An 18,598-nucleotide genomic window follows, 5' to 3' on the forward strand; every position below is an offset into this window, starting at 1 on the left:
CACTGCCAGAGAATTCAAGTCTGACTTTCAGGTCAGCAAATGTTTAAAAAGTCCAATGAAATCAAGACAGTTAACAGCGTGAATAATAAGACTTGTGTGATTTTGTTAAGTTGATTGAAAAAGGAACAGTCTGGTATCCCTTTCAGACCACAACTGCTTCTCTGAGATGCTCCTCCTGCTGAGGAGTGACACAGTTAAATACAACAAAGTTAAAGCGGAGTCTTTGAAATATTTGAATGCAGTCCTCTGTTCTGTCTCTCCATTTGTAGCACTATGACATCGAGCCAGTCAGTCCTGTATACTGAGCCAAAACAGCCAATGCTAAACCAGCATGTTATGAAACAGATGGTTATAATACGCTCCATAAACAATTTAACTACTCACTTTTTGGTTTATTAACATATTTATTCTAATTTAGTACAGTCCATGTAGTGATCTGTGGTCCCTAAAGGATGATTACAAAGAAGTCAATAAAAATGAAGCTTCACTGGGAGACTTCTGGACTTCACTAGCTTCCTAGATTTGATATTTGTTGCCATTTTAAATGTATTAGAGCTTAGTTTTAAAATCTGAAACCAGGAGACTGTCAACAACGAGGCTGATCGAATATCACTGTGAAGACTGAAATGTGTGAGACAAGGCAGCTGTCCAGAGGAATGAGCAGGGCGACTGTGTGTTCTCTGTTGGCTGATGAAGTTAACACTGATTAACAGGAGCAGGTGTGTGAATCACACCTCTGATTGAGCACTGGTTGAACTGATGTTGGATTATTGATCCATCTCCAAGAGGGACTGATCATCAGTAGTCAAAGGTAAACAGAGTTTAAGTCTAGACTGAAATAGGCATGGTAACAGGCTTGTTCAGATGTCAGCATTTTATAACATGAAAAGCAAGATTGACTCCAACAGACAGTTTTCACAGTGTCTCATCACTTTACAAACTTAAAAAGGAACCTCGACATTTGACTTTTTATTTTTCACAGTGACACGCAGACAGCACGAGCCCACATCCAGTGAAAACCAAATCATAAGCGCTTCAAAACTCCTCACTGCAAAATATGGTTTATGACTTGGCAGCTGTAACAATAAAATGCAAAACTTGGATTTCTCCAGAAAACTCCTCTCTGAGATGCAAACAGGCCGAGTACCAGTTCAGCAAGTGCACAGAGGAGCTAAATGTCCCCAGACTGCTGCGTGATGCAGATGAATCCAAATGACCCGTGAAGGACACACTGAGCAGAGAGGGGCTGTTTGCTTGATATTCAAGGAACAAGATGAGCTCAGATTATAACTTACATTTCTGCTTTAGTCCTTTCAGCTAGTGGATGAATGAGACAAGGAACTGAATGTTGCCCTGACGACAGGAAAATATTTAATTTACTATTCAAAGAAGAGGCTTATAACGGAACAAGCTGTTGAAATAAGCCGATAACAGCAGCTCCTCGAGGCTGCCCAGCAAACAAAAACATTGAGATAAATGTAGTGAGTTGACTAAACCCTCTTATAATAAACAATGTTACATAGAGGGGTGTTTACATGTGATGCTACCCTCTCCTCTGAGACACTCAATCCACTCCCTCCTCTCTGGAGCAGGCTTCACAGGGAGAGGACACTTTATGTTTAAAATGAATACACCCTAAACAAAAAGCAAGAGTCCCAAACTAACAAAAGTAATGATTCAAATAATATAATATAATCTTACAATGAGTTAACAAAGAGAGAGTTTGCAGTTTGGCGCAGTCAGTCCCGGCAGTGCTGAAGGGAGGGATTTTGTGGCCTGATACTTGCTTTGATTTTAGACTGGATGGGTGGGAGGGTTTTTTTTTGGAAACAGCACGCCTCTGAAAACACAGGCCGACGCCTCGCCCCACCCTTGTTGTGGAGGTAAAGGACGGAGGCAACATGATCTTCCTCTTTTTTTCTTTTTTTGTTCATTTGTCAGGCGGTCGCAGGCTCAGTCCAGCTCTATGGGGCTGCTGTCCTCCTGGGCTTCTTCAGCCCCATCGTCATCCTCGCCTGAACCCATCAGGCTGTTCAGCAGGTTCCCTGCAGGATCAAGCAGAGGGATCAATACTCTCTGCATTCAGAGGTGCAGCGGTTCACACAGAACACACATTTTGCTCCGCTTCTTTTAGCATTCCAAAGGCGTAGTATGATTCTGGGGAAACACTCATTCAATATAACAACTTTCTTTAAAAGTAATAGTCCTGATATTTGAAAAACAAAGCTCTGATACTTCTACATTGATGACGTGATGGTAAACATCAAGGGTGCAGCCAGTGAAGTAATAAAGACTTAACATCATGGTCTTGATCTACTCACCTAGCAGTCCACCGTATGATGGAGACTGTTTCGGCGGAACGCCAAAGAAAACCTGTCCTATTCTGTCAAGATACTGAGGAGACAGGAGGATGTGAGAGGGAAATAGAGAGAAACATGGATGTGAGTGAGACAGCTGATATGACTGCCTTCAGGGTCAAAGTGATAACAATAAGAAGAAAGTTTCCTTGGGTAAAGTTTTATGAAATACTTTAAGGAGATCTCACATGGTACACCTGATGCAACGCAGCTGCAGTCACATGACTTAAGGTCATAAATAAGTCATGGAAAGATATCAATAAGCATTTGCACTCACCTCATTATACATGGGATCCCTCTTCAGGGAAGGTTGATATTGCTCACATAACACTGTGAAAACTGTTAATTTACCCCTGAAGAAACAACAAAGACACAGTTTGAACTTTTTAAACTTGTTCTATTTAAGAGAAACAACCCATGTAAGTATCAGAGGAGACATCAGTAACAAGTCTGCTAATGCCAATTGAACCAATCCAGCATAAGTTCATGTATTTAAATATACCACAGCAATATGAGTGTGATATTCTTTTATACTCACCCATCCACTGCCAGCAGCAGAAACCAGATAAAGTTAAGTAGAGGCTGGACGAAGGGAGGGCCCTTCTCTATGGACGGGTGTTTCTCTGTGTATGTGCTGAACACCACGGAAGCGCTGTTTTTGTTCTTTAAGCAGAGAAACCTGGAGGGTAGAGGTTTGCAGGAGGGAGGGACAGAAATAGAAAAAGAGCCAGAGGATACAGAGGAAGCGAAAGAAAGCGTGACAGATAGTGTGAAGCACGGGATGAGAGGAGCGAGACAAGAAATGATAGAACAGAGACGTTAGAGACGATGAAAAGTTGCTGCTTAGACAGAAAATTGATACGACAGCTGGATGCATCAATAGTAATACTGTGACCATAGATACAGGACCCTACAGTTTATATCCAATCAAATATTCATAAAGCATATACAAAAGCTTAAAAACTGAGGTTAGATCAGATTCACTTGGGCATGGACAGTGATTTAGAATTTACACTGTAAAAATGTCAGAAAATGATCTCTGTGTTCAAAGCGTGGCAGTGCGGTACTTACTGTAGGACGGCCTGCGCCACAAACATGTCGACCTCACTACGGAAGCCTCGAGAGGCCGAATATTCTACCAGCATCTGTGCACAGCCCTCCCCATCAGATGAATGCAGGAAGTGGTAACGAGACTCACTGTAGTTTTGCTCTGGACACAAAAAAACAATATTTAAATTCTTAAAGTCTCCTTAAGTGGTGGGAGGAAATGTGTTACTTCATTAGGTCGGTACTTCAAAGTGAGTTTGATGACTCAGCAAGGTGTGCTTGGCCTAACACCAGAGTTTTCTATAGCATCAAACGACCTCTCTCTAAACCTGGCAACATCACCACTGGATAACGTTGCACACAGACATAGTCGGCAGAAGATCATGTTAGTTTGGGAATTTAAATTAGCTGTAAAATGCTCCAACCTTGATCTGTTTTTTATGATAAAGACAGACCTACATGCAGCTCTAGAGGAAAATATTTAGCTCATTTACATAGTTATTGTTTAAGATACCTTACACAAGCAGATAACATGAGAAATAAATAGGCATCAAGAGGTTAAATCACAATATTAATAATGTAAAAACACACAGCAGTCCCAATTTGTCTTATTTACAGAAACAGCTTCACTTTTTTCAGAATTGTTTGAATATCTTTCATAGTCATCTATCAACTTGTTCCTTTGACTTAAGTATGAATCATCGATTTTAATGTGTGCACATGAAGAATCAAGGACAAGACAAACTTCTCTTTTTAAGTCAACACACACACAGCCTGAAGAAGAAATCCTGGGTTCACAGAAGAGACTGACAAACACAGTGATCTCTGTTATCACCGGATGAGGTTTTTAGAGTGAGCTAGTATCTGTGTTGGTTCAAGGTTTCATCTGGTATGTGTTGACAGTGACACACATTATGAACATGTCTGTATGAAGGCTTCAAATGCAGAGGGGGTTTTAGATGCATATATTATACTGTCATTGTGATTTTAACGGTGTTTAGTCTTGCTTTAAGGCGGCACTTTTATGATTAATGCCAAAACTTCAACAATCGAGGTTAACAGAGGAACTGAAATCTTTCAGTCATTTCAAAAAGCATGCATTCTTAACATTTCAGTTTTACAGCCTCTTTACAACCTGTTTTACATTGTTACATATCTCAACCTGCAGTAAGTATTAGTTATTATTCTCCTCCGTCCTTCATGAGCTGCGTGATGAATGGATTACCTTTCCACAAGGTGACAGCCAGCAGCTGGTGTAGTTTAGGGTGTCCCAACTTGCTGGATCCTCCTGTGGACCATTTCAAGGCTCTGGACACAAACGCTACTCTCTCGGGGGAGTTCTGGTCCATCCGGCTGAACAACTTCGCCAGGCTTTCTGCTCAACACACACACGTACAAACACACACACAGCCCCATCAACACCAGAAAATGTGACTTCTAATATGAAATATGCTGTTGTACTGTTCGCTTGAAAGGTGGACTTTTCTGAATGTTGACAATGTAATGTCTTTAGACCGAAGATGTCCCGAAAGGGTCCATCAGATCACTGGATTAAAAGGAATGATTAAAAGTAGATCTGTAATGGTTGATTACACAGAGGCCAACTTAGAATCTACTGTGAGCTGTCAAAAATGTCTCATGGTACTCAACTTGATTGAAAGCTTCAAGATCACTCTTTAAACCTAAATCTTTAAAGCAGCAATTTTCGCAATTAATTAATACGATTCTCTTGGTGTGCATCATATTCTTCAACTATACTAAGTATTTTTTACATTGCTCAGTGTTTTGAAGTATCTTTCAGAAACAAAGACTTCAATTTTGAGAAATGTGTACTGATCCTTTTGGGGCAATAATGCTATAATGGTGTTAATATTACTGTAAAAAGTGCTGCAAGTGTTTTTAACAGAGACATCAAGGAAACATTGTCCCAACTTAAATTATATATATAATTTCTCTTTCACACAATTAGAGGACAGTAAATGTGAAAACTACAACTATCCACACTTACAAATCTCATTAATAAAACATACAGTTTGGAATTGGTATATCTTGAATCATATGGATGTCACTCACCTAATATATCCTCTTCAACCTTTGTCTCAGATTTCTCCAACACTTCCAGAACCAGCATGGACAGATCTGCTGCACTGTTTTGCTGAAGACAAAAACACAACAACCTATATGTGGCTTCTCCTAGATCAAATGATTTCAGAAAGTTCTTACATGAGTACCTTAAAGGCTACAAATGCCATCTGCTGTCTTGCACATAAATCAGATTCACACTTTAAACAAATAACAGCTCTGAATATGTTTATCAACCATGCTACAAGCTTTAATATGTAGACAACATTATATTTCTGACTTCTGCAGGTCCTCTGAGACATAAACATAAACAAGCACCTCTTGTTTGGGCTGTTTCACCTGTATACATGGCTGAGAGAGACTCCTTTTGTATTACAATTACGCAATGTATAAACAAACCTCACTGAGCAGAAATCTAGATGAGCATGTACCTGGTTATAGCTGAAGAATAGTAGAGCCCCATTGTACATCAGCTCCCTGGCCTCAGCATGTTTTGCCTGTGACATGTACCTGATGGAAGACGGGAGTGTCAACATTAGATATGACATGATGTTACCTGCTTACCAAGACTAACACAGGTTGTATTTGCACCACTAACCACTATCCCTTTAATAGGCAGTGAGATGAATTGCAGGCCCAGAAATTTTGCTCAAGATATAACACAATATTTAAATGTGGACATTGCTTTAAGTGTTACAACATTCTTGAAGAGCATGGAACTGATGCAGTGCTTCCAGTCTCTGTATATTTTTATGTATGGGCGTTATAATGCAGTTATTAATATTAAAAGTGAAGTATGATGGTAAACATACTCCTTGATATTAAGAAAGGTTTGGCTTTACCTGATTTTTCTCTATTTACTATGCTCAAGGCAGACATATTGTATTCATCATGTAATGCTTTGAGATACTGGAACAGGAAGCTGCACACATTTGTGTGAATGTTAATCAACACGTCATGAGAGTGAGGAGACGTAACTCTCTCTGGAGAAACGTGTCTCAGATTCCTCGAGTTTGGCTAAGGGTCATGTAATATATTCACGATTCAAAAAGACAAATGTGACAGGAAGCATAAACACGTCTATCCTTAACATTTCAGACTGCAGCGCTGCAATATGCTCTCTGGATGAATGCTAACACAGCTGGACAGCTTCAACAACGTTGTACAAAGTTATAATTTACATGTACCGTATGTATTTTTAAACTATCATGTGACATATATTCACAATTAGCTGAACACAGTATGACGGTCTTTCTTGTGTTTGCAGTTCAGCTTAACTCGGCTTCGGTTATAATTAGTTGTGTTGCTAAACACGTAGCTAACACACTAGCTGTGGGTGCCAGTCCCATTTTGTGACTGTAGAAGATTGACAGCACAGCTGTCCAATCAAACACACGGAGCAACATGAGTGGGCGGGTCCCCGGTGAGATTCATCCAATCAGAAACGGACAGGCATAGAAGCAAGGTTGACTGCAGAATGATCTGGAACAGGCAGGCCCCAAAGCCAACTGACAATTACATCTGCATTTACCAACGTAAATCGAGGTCTTACCTAAAAAATAAAGTCCTGTACATCTGATGTGCTTCATAGTAATCCCCTTTTTCTACGCTGGCTCGCAGTTTTCCCTCCACCCTCTGTACGCCTCCACGGTTTCTGGCACTGGAGAGCCTCAGAGACTCCTGCTCCGACATCGTCGCTCAGCAGCAGCGCTCAAGCCAAGTGTTGACAGTGGAGAACCGGAACGCTTTAATCAATTTAGACCCTCCCCGCTCGCCGTAGCCGGTGTTGTAGTTGAACAGTGACGAAATAACTTGTCAAGTTCACGAAACCTTGCGGCCAACTCAGAGCCGTGAAGGTAACACAGTGTCGGTTAAGGTTAGGGACACTAAACTACACACCCAAGTTAAATAGAAGATAAATACAACGGTCTTTATCAGGTGGCTTGAGTTGCTTATTGCTTTAGCTCAGGGGTTCCCAAAGTATGGGCCGGGACCCCCTGGGGGGTCGCGAGACATAAATGGGAGGGTCGTGAGATGTCTTCCAGAATGTTTATCTCTAAAATTAGTTCATTTTACCCATTATAGTAAATATATCGACAAGAATAGTAGCTAAACTTGAAACAAAACCTCGAAATCAAAAATGTAATGAGTTTTCTGCCTTTCTTTTTGCCAGATGATTCCTAAGTTTAGGGTAAGTGAACAGTTGATTATCCAAAGCACCAGTAGCAGTAGGTTAAGTCTTAACAGCACAGGAAACACAGCCACATGTTCATAGGTAGGTATAGCTAGGTAGGCAAATTTTCTGCAGACCAGCTAAATGAAGCCACATTAAATCACTTTGAGGGACAGTGGGGGTCGCGAGTCCTTGGCATCTATATTTGGGGGGTCACGGGCTGAAAAGTTTGGGAACCCCTGCTTTAGCTAAAAATTGTTCCTACCATTTTATTCATTTGATATTATAGATTAAGTCCTTTAGTGTTCATTTAGTTTTAACAAAAACAAACTTGATTAAACCAACACAATTATCCGGGATATTGGAGACTGAATACAGTTTTTACACTATATATATATATATATATATAACACAATAATGGAACAATGTGTGAGACACTCCATCTGTCTTCTCTATAACAATATGTTATCATAACATGTATTTGTCCTTTATTCACTTTATACACACCAATTCAGTTAAACTAAGTAGATAAAAGACTAAATTTCCTGTTTGGTGTGAACACACTGTATTTATTCAACTCTTGCTCATGGTTTTCCATTTGTGCTATTACAAACAAGCTGATACTTGTGAGGCCTCCTGCAGTCATACTACATTTGGTTCTCCTTTTCTATTATTCCCTTTGGTTTGTTGTTGTTAACTTTTAGAGAGAGATAGAAGGGGGTGAAAAAGCAAAATGCTTAAAAGATAAGTATAAACATCTTAGTCATCACAATTAATCTTTCACACAGTACAATCTGTTCACCTGACTTCTGATGTTTTTAAACCAAACCTTCCCTTTCTTCTGTTTCTCTTACAGAGTGGGAGTGAAGAGGAAGTGGAGGTATGAAGCTGAAGCTTTCTTATGTAAAAGGTAAATATAAATCATAAAATGTCCTGATCATAGTTGTAATGGATGCATAACCAGCTCATCTGGTCTTATACTTCTCCAGCAGGAACCCTGACCTGAGTTTACTTTTACAAGTCAGGCATTTTATTGTTGTTTCAGTGACCAAATTAAAATCTAGCCAACAACGGTTGCATATGCCATGCAGTATTTCACAAGCTCTCACATGTGAAATGTCTGTTTTGTGACACTATAGACCACTAGATGGTGCGGTTTTCCACCAAGTTCCATATTAAGAAAACCATGTAAAAATGATACAAAACTGAGTCCTAGAGAAACACTTTCACACAAAGAAGCTCTTTGCCAATATTTGCACCCATCAGTTCTCCCCACTTTTATCCATAAAATATTTTTCAATGGAAGACATCTTGATCCAAAAGCTAATGTAAATGTCAACTGTATTTAATACACATTTTCATGACGTGTATTTTTATTTTATTTGTATTCTTTTCAAGTCATGTTTTGGGGACTTTTACATTTATTGGATAGGAAAGCTGGAAAGAGACAGGAAATATGGGGAACAGAGAGTTGGGGTAGATATGCAGCAAATGGTAGAGGCTGGGAGTCAAACCTGCGACTGCTGCGACAAGGACTATAGCCTATGTATGTGGGGTGCATGCTTAGACTGCTAGGCCACAACGGCCCATGATGTGTTTTATTTGAGCACAAGCTGCAACTTTCCCTTAATAGTGTTCAAATGTCTATTACAGACATTAAGAATTCTGGGACAGTGACAAATTAACGGTTATAGCATCGGTGATGCCATTTAAAGGCATCAGACCTGCAAAATCAGTCAGGATCTTCTTGAGATCTCTTTTACATGAGAAACTGAAACAGGGGAACCGTGTTACAGAGTGAACAATCAAACTGGCATCCAAGTACACAGACTCAGTTCTGAGGAGTGGCCACAGCCATTCACTGTGCTAATGTCAGTATTTCAGCTGCTCACTGATCCCATGTCTGTTTTGTTGTTATTCACTGATCTAAGGTAGATGTCAAAGTATTTCAACAGTCCTGAGTCAATGTTGCAGCCCTCTCCTTCACTGAATGACAGTTCTGCCCTTAACTGATTCCTAATTCAATCTAAATTCATAGTATATATTTTTAAACATGGTAGTTGCACACCAATAAACTTCATAACTCTGAAAACTAAAGATACTTCCTTATCCTCAGGTGTAACTTGTGTAAAGAGCTGGTTGATAAATGTTTAATGTATTATAACAGACTATTGAATGTTTCTAAGTGTAACTCAAAGAACCCCTGCACCTGTATAGTGCAGCTTCATAGGCCTCACTCAGATCAGTAGACTTGTAGTAATGGTCAAATTTAGAGATTCATTTTTGCATGTATGAGTCAAATTTCATTTTTAACCAACACCTTATTTCTACAACTGAACCGCTGAGTAATGAGTATGACATGAGCAGAGTGACCTTAGTGCAGTCATCTGAAATCTGCACTCTGATCAGTTTGGTCTTATCTAATCTAGGGATTTAATGAATGTGTGTTATCTTGACTTGAATGCGTGATGTAATGTGATTTAAAAAATGTCTGCCAAACACTGCAAATACAATTTGTGGGATGTGACCTAATGCTTGTAACCTATTATAAATTATTTAGTACAGTATATTATAAGTCTCAAGGAATTCCACCTTTCCCGGTTTGAATTCTACTTCTGAATATCCAGCACCCTGAAACCAACATATAGATGTTTACAGTTAAATGACTTTAAAGAATGTGACAGAATTAAATAACACAGCAGTTTATAGTTTGTAGGATAAAGAAATGTGTGTTAAATCTTTACAAAATAGAGGAATTTAAACTCTATATGACAGAAATAACTAAACAAAGTGTTAACATTGACATATTCATGATTAAAAATAAAGGTTTGTTTGTACTTCCCTCATAGAAAGAGAAAAAATTGTAAAAAAAAAAAAAAAAAAACATTTAGCAGCATTTATCTAATCAAAACCAAAAAGTTTCATAAGATTACAAAACCTGCAGACGTGTTTGTGTTAAACAGATCTAGTTTCTACATACACATAGTGTATATACTGAAACATACTACCACTTCATAAACTTTAATTTCATGTTCAGGTGCATATTAGTTGGATGGTTAAAACAGTATTAAGTTTAAATTAACCAATTACTAAAAATAAATAATACAAATTAAACTTCAGGCAGCAGTAAATTATCCTGCCACAGACGATCCAAATGAAATTCTTCTTCATAATGATTCTCTAATTTAACCTTTAATGCTCTCTACAGTCACTCTGCAGTTTCTGTGACTCAACCAGACATGACTGATAAAGTCCTGAATGATGTTGATGCTGTGGTTTAGACATGCACTACACTGAGTTATTGTGAGCAAAGTTGACATAATATCATGAAGATAAGATCTTGTTGATCTTATCTCAAAAAGGTCTTTGTGATGTCTAATCATTGCTAGAGCATGTTAGCAAAGCTGACATAATCCACTTCAGCTGAATAAATTTACTAGTAAAGGAAAGAAATATAACGATCAAAGTTCCGTGTCTTTTGGTGTAACATGCCGTCTGCGTTGTGTGAGCTCAAATTGACAGTGTCTCTCTGTAGGTTTCTTTAGGTGTAGAGGCGAAGGTGCTGTCGTATATAGTGGAGAGGGAAACCTCTGCACCTGGTCTGTTACTGTCCTCCCTGAAGGATCTGTCATTTCTCCGGAAAGAGTTCCTGATCCTGCTGGAGAGGTGACCGGACATGCGCCTCATTGCCTGGCTGAGTCCCTTGTTCCTTAACTTGATCATTCCCACGTCGTCCTCCAGCTCCTCGGGCGGCACGTCGATGTTCCCCGAGTACCAGAACACCCACCAGATCAGGCTGAGGAAGATGATGATCGCCCCCGCGTAGATGAACAAGTCATGGATCACCAGCCCTCCAAACACCCCCACCATCATGATAAGGATGCCGAGTATGTCGTGGGCCACTGCAAACCAGAATGAGCACTTGCAGCGACCAACTCCTTCATAGCTTTTCTCCATGACTGGCTCGACCTGCACAGATGTTAGCATGTCTGTTCCCAAAGTTAATCCAGATGAAGAAACAAGTCAGTGTGCTGCAGCTGCAGGATAGTTAGGAGTATTCCCAGCTGACTGAGTGAAAAACATGAAACAACCACCAGCAGCAGAACAGGTCAAAGTACAGAACGTTATCAATAGACACCGCCCAGCTGTGTGACTGTGTTGGATGTTTCAGAGGAAGAAGTAGCATAATGTGAAAATCTCCTTGTCTGTTTCTCTCAGTCCATCTTCTTCTGTTTCTCTATCCCATTTTTTCAGGACATCTAATCCAGGCAGATGGCCTACCACTGAGTCTAGCTCTGCCTGTTGAAGGAAAATTTTCCTTGCCACTGTTGCAAAGTACTTGCTCAAAGGTGGATATATGACAAGGCTGTGTAGAGTGTCTTTGGTGTGATGTGACACACTGTGAATTCCATCCATCCATCCATTATCTTGACCACCTATCCCGTTCAGGGTCCCGGGGCACTATGAATTCATCTTGTTAATAGAATCGGAGTTACAGAGTCATTTCCCTCCTCTATTTAAATACCCTGGCTGTAGCGTTTCCTCCTCTGCTCTTCCTTCAGAACTGGGATCCACACCAGCCCCATCACCACAAACAGCAGCCCTATGGACAGGCAGGCTGAGGCCACAGAGCGGGATGCTTCAGTCACCCCCGACGACTGGAGCAGGAAGAGGAGTCCGCCTGTAGCACACATTATAGACCCCATCACCATCACAATGATGGGCTTATGGAAGTAGGTCCAACCATGGACCGCCGCAGCCTCTGTGTAAAGGTCTGAACACAGGCTTTGACTCCCAGAGTCATCTGAAAGTGAGGATTCCCCAATTGTTGCCATTGCTGCTCCTCACACAATACCAGTAATCCCTTTGTGTCTCCCCTCTAAGTCTTTACCTCATGAATAATGGAAACGTCAGATATTAAACATCCATCGATACCCAACGTTCTCTTCTTGTCTTGCTTCCTCAGCGAGTAACTCTTCACATATATTCAGCGAGCTCCCAACAGTCATAAGGAGTTTAAGTATCTGTATGATCAAAAAGAAGAGAGTGTCTGATGCATCTTGTTTCCATGCTCCTGCTCAGTAACCCGTGTACACACTGTAATTCCATATGGCCCACCACACACAGGGCTTGGATGAATACACTGACCCAGCCCACCTGTGGAAAACATAATCATCCCCTCTGATTGGCTGGCCACTTAGTGCTCATCTTGTTCCTCCAAAACACACAGACTGTATTAACATGTGTGAAGACTCATGTTTCAGTGTCACACATCAGCTTCTGTCTTATGGGGGACAAAAGAAAAAAAACATATTTAGAAATAAATAAATAATTAGTTAAATAAATAAATATAAAATAATAAATAATGAATGAATTAAATAAAAATTTAAAAAAATGCAGAAATAAATGTATAAATAATTAACTGAATAATTGAATAAATAAATTAATTCAGAAAAAAACACGTAAATGAATAAATAAATAATTATCTTAATGCAGTTATAGGAGCACTCTGAACTTGGAAGTGAAGATATCACAAGTTATTTGAATTTACTACGGAATCTACGGTTGTTTCGGCTTTGTGACAAAAAGTGTTAGACTCTTCTTTAAACTTTTCTGTTTGACATCTTTCCAGAGAACTTTTCCATCCTGCTAAACAGAATACAAACCGTTTCGTTCTTTTGTGTCCTATCATCACCTGAAGTGCTTTATCCTTGAGAGCTGCTTGTAGTGGGAGCTGAGCATGTGTATCAGATGACAAGCCTTTTGTTAATGAGATTATGCCTGGGCTTGTACAGCTGCTCTTGCTACTTGCATGCAGTAATGCTACAATGGGCAAAACTACATTCCCTATGAGGCTTTGCATCTCCACACACATTCTGCTATATGCTTTAAGAATGATAATCATTCATGAAGAGAAGCAGCTCTCAAGGATAAAGCACTTCAGGTGATGACAGGACACTAGAAGAATGAAACGGTCCCTATTCTGTTTCGCAGGATGGAAAAGGTCTCTGGAAAGATGTCAAACATGGTTGGTAGAAAAGTTTGAAGAAGACTCTAACACTTTTTTGTTACAAAGCCGAAACAATCACAGATTCCGTAGTGAATTCAAATAACTTGTGATATCTTCACTTCAAAGTTCAGAGTGCTACTATATCTGTGTTAAGACCAATGACAAGTATGCATCTGTATGATGTCTTTATTTGAGAATTGTCTGGTGTCTAAAAAGGTTAAAGCTTGGGGCGCTAGTGGCCAAGCGATTTATGTGCTCTCCCCCACACCTATAGAGGCTACAGTCCTCGTAGTGGTAGCTGATTCGACTCCCAGCCTCGACCATTTGCTGCATGACTTCCCCATTCTCTACTCCCCATACTGCTTGTCTTTCTTCAGCTATCCTATCCATAAAGGCGAAAATGGCCAAAAATATATATTGATGTAAAAAAGTTAAAGCTCAATGTTAAGAATATTTTCTATTTTCCCATCCAAAAAGAAACATAAATAGGATTTAAACACCACATGCCCAGTGGCTGAGTCATTCAAAACATCTTATAGATCTTTTCAGACTGGGTTGATCATTAAAATGTGGATAGATAATGGCTGCATTCCATCAGTTTGACAGGTTTCAGGGTCCTGCTTGTTCTTTAATGTATTTCATTTGAAAAATTGTCACATTTCTGTTGATTTTGACCTAACTCTGTATGCAATAACTGAATAATCATCATTTTACCTTATCCTTACCAATGGAAGTTAAACTCCACATTGAATTTGGTTCTTTAAAGGACATGGGGAAAATGTCTTCGTGGGGGCAAGATGTGTGGGAGGTTTTGTGAGAGCAGTGCTGGAGTTAATTAACAGGTGAAAACTGTGAACTGATTGCTCTCCTCTGCAGTAGTATGCTGGACCTGGCAGAGAGGTGGGGAGAGCCGGATGAGCAAGACCGGGCTCCTGCTGTGTACATTTCAGTTGGACCCTCTGAAACCACAGAAGTATATTTGTGTCAAAATGAATGTTTGGGAGAATAAAGAAAAGGTCTATGTGGAAGCTGTGTGGTCATTAGGTTGATGTAACTCGTAAACACAGTCTTATTATACCAATAACTTTGCTTCCAAACTTGTATTGACAAGTTTCCTGTATTTGTGGTCTTGTTTGTCCCTGTATCTTTAAATTCCAGTGCTTTGAAAAAGAACTTCGCAACAACCTATATTTACGTTAATTAATATGTCCAAAGCTTGATCCGTAAGGCAACTGGACTGGTAGAAATGCTTGAATTCTTTAGAAATTCTACCAGTCCAGTTGCCTCATGGATCAAGCTTTGGATTACAATGACCTAGATGTCTAAGAACCTTCACAGTTGATTGATATATTTCTTTGCATTTCTTGAGAATTGGTGGTCTTAAGTGGTGTTTGCCATTTATCATGTAATGTCAATTATTTTAACATATATTTATGTTTTTGTTATTTCAAAATGGTTTTTGCTTTAGGTTTCTATTAGAAGTAGAATTAATTTGAAATGCAATACTTTAACAGCTAACTTGGCCAACTTATAAATACAGCAGAGCCATCATCATCATCATCATTAGTAGTCTGAGAGACTGTATGACAGAAACTGACGGCTATGCTTAAAAGGGAGATTTTTCACAAAGGATATACAGAAAAACAAGGAAGCCACAAAAGTGTTCAGATAACAGTTTATAATTATTTCCATTCATACACAAAAGAGAAAAACAGACTGAATATAAAGGGCATTCTGTGAACAGTGAAGAGTGTGAAGTGTAAATCGTCCGTGTTGAGAAGGTCATGTGAAAGATGTTCCAATCATTTCACTTTAGGCACTTTCCTTTTTACTTTGAAATCAGTCTTTCCGGCCTTCTTCGTCACTTTGCTGGGCGATTTCTTTTTTCCTTTCTTTGCCTTGGCAGGTTTGGGTGCTTTCTCCAGCTGCTTCTTTTTGGATGGTTTCTACAAAGAGAAACACAAATGTTTTAGCATGAATTTCCTTATTTCAATATTTTAATTACTTTAAATACTTGTTTCTAGCAGAGTGAAGTATAATTGACCTCCAGTTTAGGCTTTTTGCTCGGGGTAGCAATGGGAACCAGCTGTGGGATTTCTTCCTCTTCCTCCACGTTTTCCCCTTCCTTAGCAGTGGCATCTGTTTCGTTTGTAGCATCTGTCTCATTCTTTTCCTGCTTTTTGGCTCCCTGGAGTTGAAAAACAAAGGAGCTGAAGATATTGCACTTTGTTCTAATAACTCTGACTCAGACGGGAGACATACACTTGTTTTCACCTTTTTCTTGGGAGTCTTCGTACGTTTCTCTTTCTTCTGCAGCATGTCGAGGTTGCTCAGGTCTGAGGTGTAGATGGGCAGGGCCACTGACGTTTGACTCTTTATATGGATGAGCTTCATGATTGGTCCTTTCTGTTGATAAAAATGCAAACAAAATACATAATCAAGAGACAGATAAGTTCATTTCTTTATTATTAAGAGTCTGGGTTCAAATTGATTTAAATAGCTTTTCAAGCCTTGAAGCAACAAAGAAAGCTGATCCTGTAATAAACAAGACAGTGAGGGCAAAACTAACACAAGGACACCAGGAGCGGCCAAAGAGCAAGGATTTAAAGTTGTTTAGAGATCTCAGTTCTCCAAAAAAAAAGAGTGAGACTCACTACACAGCTCATAATGAATAAAATAATGAGACGACTGTCTTTGGATCTGAACTCACCGTACGCATTTTGGCCACCACTGTCTGGACAGCAGCCTCAATGTTGTCTGTCACCTCATCTGCAGTCATGCCGGAGTGGGCGACACGTGCCATGCTACAAAATATTTTAAAAAGTTATCACGTGAATCTGTAATCTGCAAACATCATCAGTAAAAGACATACACATGCAGGTGGGTTAGTAATTCATTTGAGCTTGGCGTTATTTAATGTGTATCAAGGTTGTAGAGACAGGCTCCACGGGAAGAGGAGGTCCATCTGGATATACATTGAATCTTTATAGCACCCGCTGTTTCCCATATCAAACACTTAACAGAATCGACAGGGTCTGTATGAGGTGCTATGCATTTCAAAAACATAAAACATTGTGATGGTTAGTTTGACAACTTGTTGATGCAACACTACGGACAATATGTTTCTCCAAAGCTGAAAATGTGTTGTTTTCACATACAGCTGATTAAGGCAGAGACAGGTTTTGTCATTAAGGACAGGAGAGAGCAGGAGAGTTGGTCTCACCAGCAGCAGCCCTTGTTGGTAACCTTCAAGCTGGTGCCCTGGATCACTTTCTGGATGTCTCTGGCCAGCTGTTTACTCTGCAGGTTCACGCTCAGGGGCTCCCTGATGAGGACAGAGATGGGGTTACATGCATATACTGCAGGTAGAGATAGTCCAAATATAAAAAACTACAAAACCCAGGAGAGATGTGACTTATAACAAGTGAAAGTGTTTTTTATTCACTCCAATTTCATTATAATTTGACTGGAAGCAAAACAGATCAACAATTGGTGCTTACAGAGCTGAAGATAAACGTGCCAACCTAAATTAGCTGAACTAGACTTAAGTCCTCTTTGTTTTAGATTTGAAAACACAATGACAATGCCTTACTTTTTCCTCTCATAGAAGTGCTTCCCAAGGTGTGATGGCAGCAGACGACGGACACGGTCGTCTGAAAGGAACATGTCAAAGTTCCCCAGCAGACGACGTTTGGCCTCAAACGGTTTGTACTCTGTCTTTAAGGCCTTATATGGAATGATCTGCAGCAGATATAGGGGCACATTATGGTTATTAAAGCCATTATTAGAAATCTGTATTTTAAACAACAGTGGTTTGTAAGTTCACAAACTTTCTTGTCTGATAACCTACTCTGTGATCACTAATGTATTTACCATGTTACACTGTACTGACAATATTTATATCTGAGCCATGAACGCAAGCACTCTGACGGGTAGTTACCTCAGAGATGTTTTTGACTCCCTTCACTTCCAGCAGTTTCTTGTAAAACCGCTGTGTTTGTTCCGAGGTCATGTTGGGCTCATCTCTCGTGAAGAGACAAACCTCGTCTGTGTCAGTCCGCTGGCCATGAGGCAAGGGTCTGAGGACGAAAATAAGTACCATCAATAAAGTCAGTTAGAAAATGACAGCGACAAAGAATAAAGATCAGGCCATAATTCAGTGGTATGCTTCTGTCTGGTGTACTCACATGCGGATGGTCTGTGCCACTCTGGGGACCTTCCAGAGGGTGAAGAGCAGGCTGATCTGCTGAGTCTCATCCAGAAACAGAGCGTCGGACGTGGATTTGGTTTTCAGGAAAGCTTGAAGGGCTTGAACGGCCTTTTTCACCTAACAGACACATTAAGCCAGAGTTATACAAGACTTTACAAAAGCCAGTGAATGAAAAAGTATTCAGGTACGCAGACTTCAAAGTACTCAACTTCGAATTAGCTTAGATGCTAAACAGATCAAACTAGTTGGTTAAAGCGTGCTAGCTTTTAGCTGCTGTCGCTTCGTAAATACGTTATTTATAAAAGTTATGTTAATGAACAATGACAGACATCCTACTCATACATTAGTTACATTAATTTGCAACGAAAAGACAGTTTTACCTGTGCTCGGTCTAATGAAAGATCCTTTCCCTCGGCCATGCTGCCTGCTTCACGTGTTATCGCCAGCCACGCATGCGCAATCGGTGTTCTACGTCACATACAGAAAAAAACTTTATTTGTACGAGAACTGTTAACAGACAAGAGAGAAAATTAGAGCGAGGAACAAGTTACAAGGATGAAAACGGGTTTTTATGATTACATATTGAATTATCTGCACCTATTTGTTTAAATCTCATGAAATTTCAAAATATACTTATTAAAGTGTTAAAGTTTTAAAACAAACAAGTTTTCTTTAAACAGGACTTCAGTTAATAAGTCCAAACACTAAAAACAAAACCA

At 39.7% G+C, this 18,598-nt stretch overlaps 3 protein-coding genes and 1 non-coding gene across 4 annotated transcripts; all 4 read right to left on the reverse strand.

The window, feature by feature from the left end:
* Positions 1-956: 956 nt before the first annotated feature.
* Positions 957-7,251, reverse strand: get4 (guided entry of tail-anchored proteins factor 4). Its single transcript, XM_034707566.1, has 9 exons — positions 7,039-7,251; positions 5,918-5,996; positions 5,478-5,559; positions 4,630-4,779; positions 3,429-3,567; positions 2,896-3,036; positions 2,635-2,710; positions 2,322-2,394; positions 957-2,045 (listed from the first exon to the last, which is right to left on the reverse strand). Exons 1-9 carry the CDS (start codon positions 7,176-7,178, stop codon positions 1,954-1,956), a joined length of 972 nt encoding a protein of 323 aa, XP_034563457.1. The 5' UTR covers positions 7,179-7,251; the 3' UTR covers positions 957-1,953.
* Positions 7,252-10,619: 3,368 nt separating this feature from the next.
* On the reverse strand, positions 10,620-12,162 carry LOC117829850 (transmembrane protein 238-like). Its single transcript, XM_034707567.1, has one exon. It carries the CDS (start codon positions 11,644-11,646, stop codon positions 11,170-11,172), a length of 477 nt encoding a protein of 158 aa, XP_034563458.1. The 5' UTR covers positions 11,647-12,162; the 3' UTR covers positions 10,620-11,169.
* A 3,168-nt stretch (positions 12,163-15,330) lies between these two features.
* rsl1d1 (ribosomal L1 domain containing 1) lies at positions 15,331-18,388 on the reverse strand. The gene is made up of 9 exons (XM_034708808.1): positions 18,260-18,388; positions 17,857-17,996; positions 17,610-17,748; positions 17,262-17,410; positions 16,893-16,994; positions 16,380-16,473; positions 15,944-16,075; positions 15,714-15,857; positions 15,331-15,615 (listed from the first exon to the last, which is right to left on the reverse strand). Exons 1-9 carry the CDS (start codon positions 18,296-18,298, stop codon positions 15,472-15,474), a joined length of 1,083 nt encoding a protein of 360 aa, XP_034564699.1. The 5' UTR covers positions 18,299-18,388; the 3' UTR covers positions 15,331-15,471.
* LOC117830624 lies at positions 16,586-16,717 on the reverse strand. Its single transcript, XR_004634811.1, has one exon. It is a non-coding gene; the product is annotated as a small nucleolar RNA SNORA55 (small nucleolar RNA).
* Positions 18,389-18,598: the final 210 nt, after the last annotated feature.

The sequence above is a fragment of the Notolabrus celidotus genome, chromosome 18, assembly GCF_009762535.1.
Source record: "Notolabrus celidotus isolate fNotCel1 chromosome 18, fNotCel1.pri, whole genome shotgun sequence".
Taxonomy (NCBI): domain Eukaryota; kingdom Metazoa; phylum Chordata; class Actinopteri; order Labriformes; family Labridae; genus Notolabrus; species Notolabrus celidotus.

Bases quoted from the DNA above. Each gene is read 5' to 3' on its own strand.
- get4 (XM_034707566.1), bottom strand. From the start codon at position 7,178: ATGTCGGAGCAGGAGTCTCTGAGGCTCTCCAGTGCCAGAAACCGTGGA. The intron at 5,560-5,917 runs GTACATGCTCAT...TTTTGTCTTCAG, and splicing joins TATTCTTCAGCTATAACCAG to CAAAACAGTGCAGCAGATCT. The intron at 3,568-4,629 runs GTAATCCATTCA...TTTTGTGTCCAG, and splicing joins GGCTGTCACCTTGTGGAAAG to AGCAAAACTACAGTGAGTCT.
- LOC117829850 (XM_034707567.1), bottom strand. From the start codon at position 11,646: ATGCTAACATCTGTGCAGGTCGAGCCAGTCATGGAGAAAAGCTATGAA.
- rsl1d1 (XM_034708808.1), bottom strand. From the start codon at position 18,298: ATGGCCGAGGGAAAGGATCTTTCATTAGACCGAGCACAG. The intron at 17,997-18,259 runs GTAAAACTGTCT...TGTGTCTGTTAG, and splicing joins TTTCATTAGACCGAGCACAG to GTGAAAAAGGCCGTTCAAGC. The intron at 16,076-16,379 runs GTGAGTTCAGAT...TTTTATCAACAG, and splicing joins TGGTGGCCAAAATGCGTACG to AAAGGACCAATCATGAAGCT.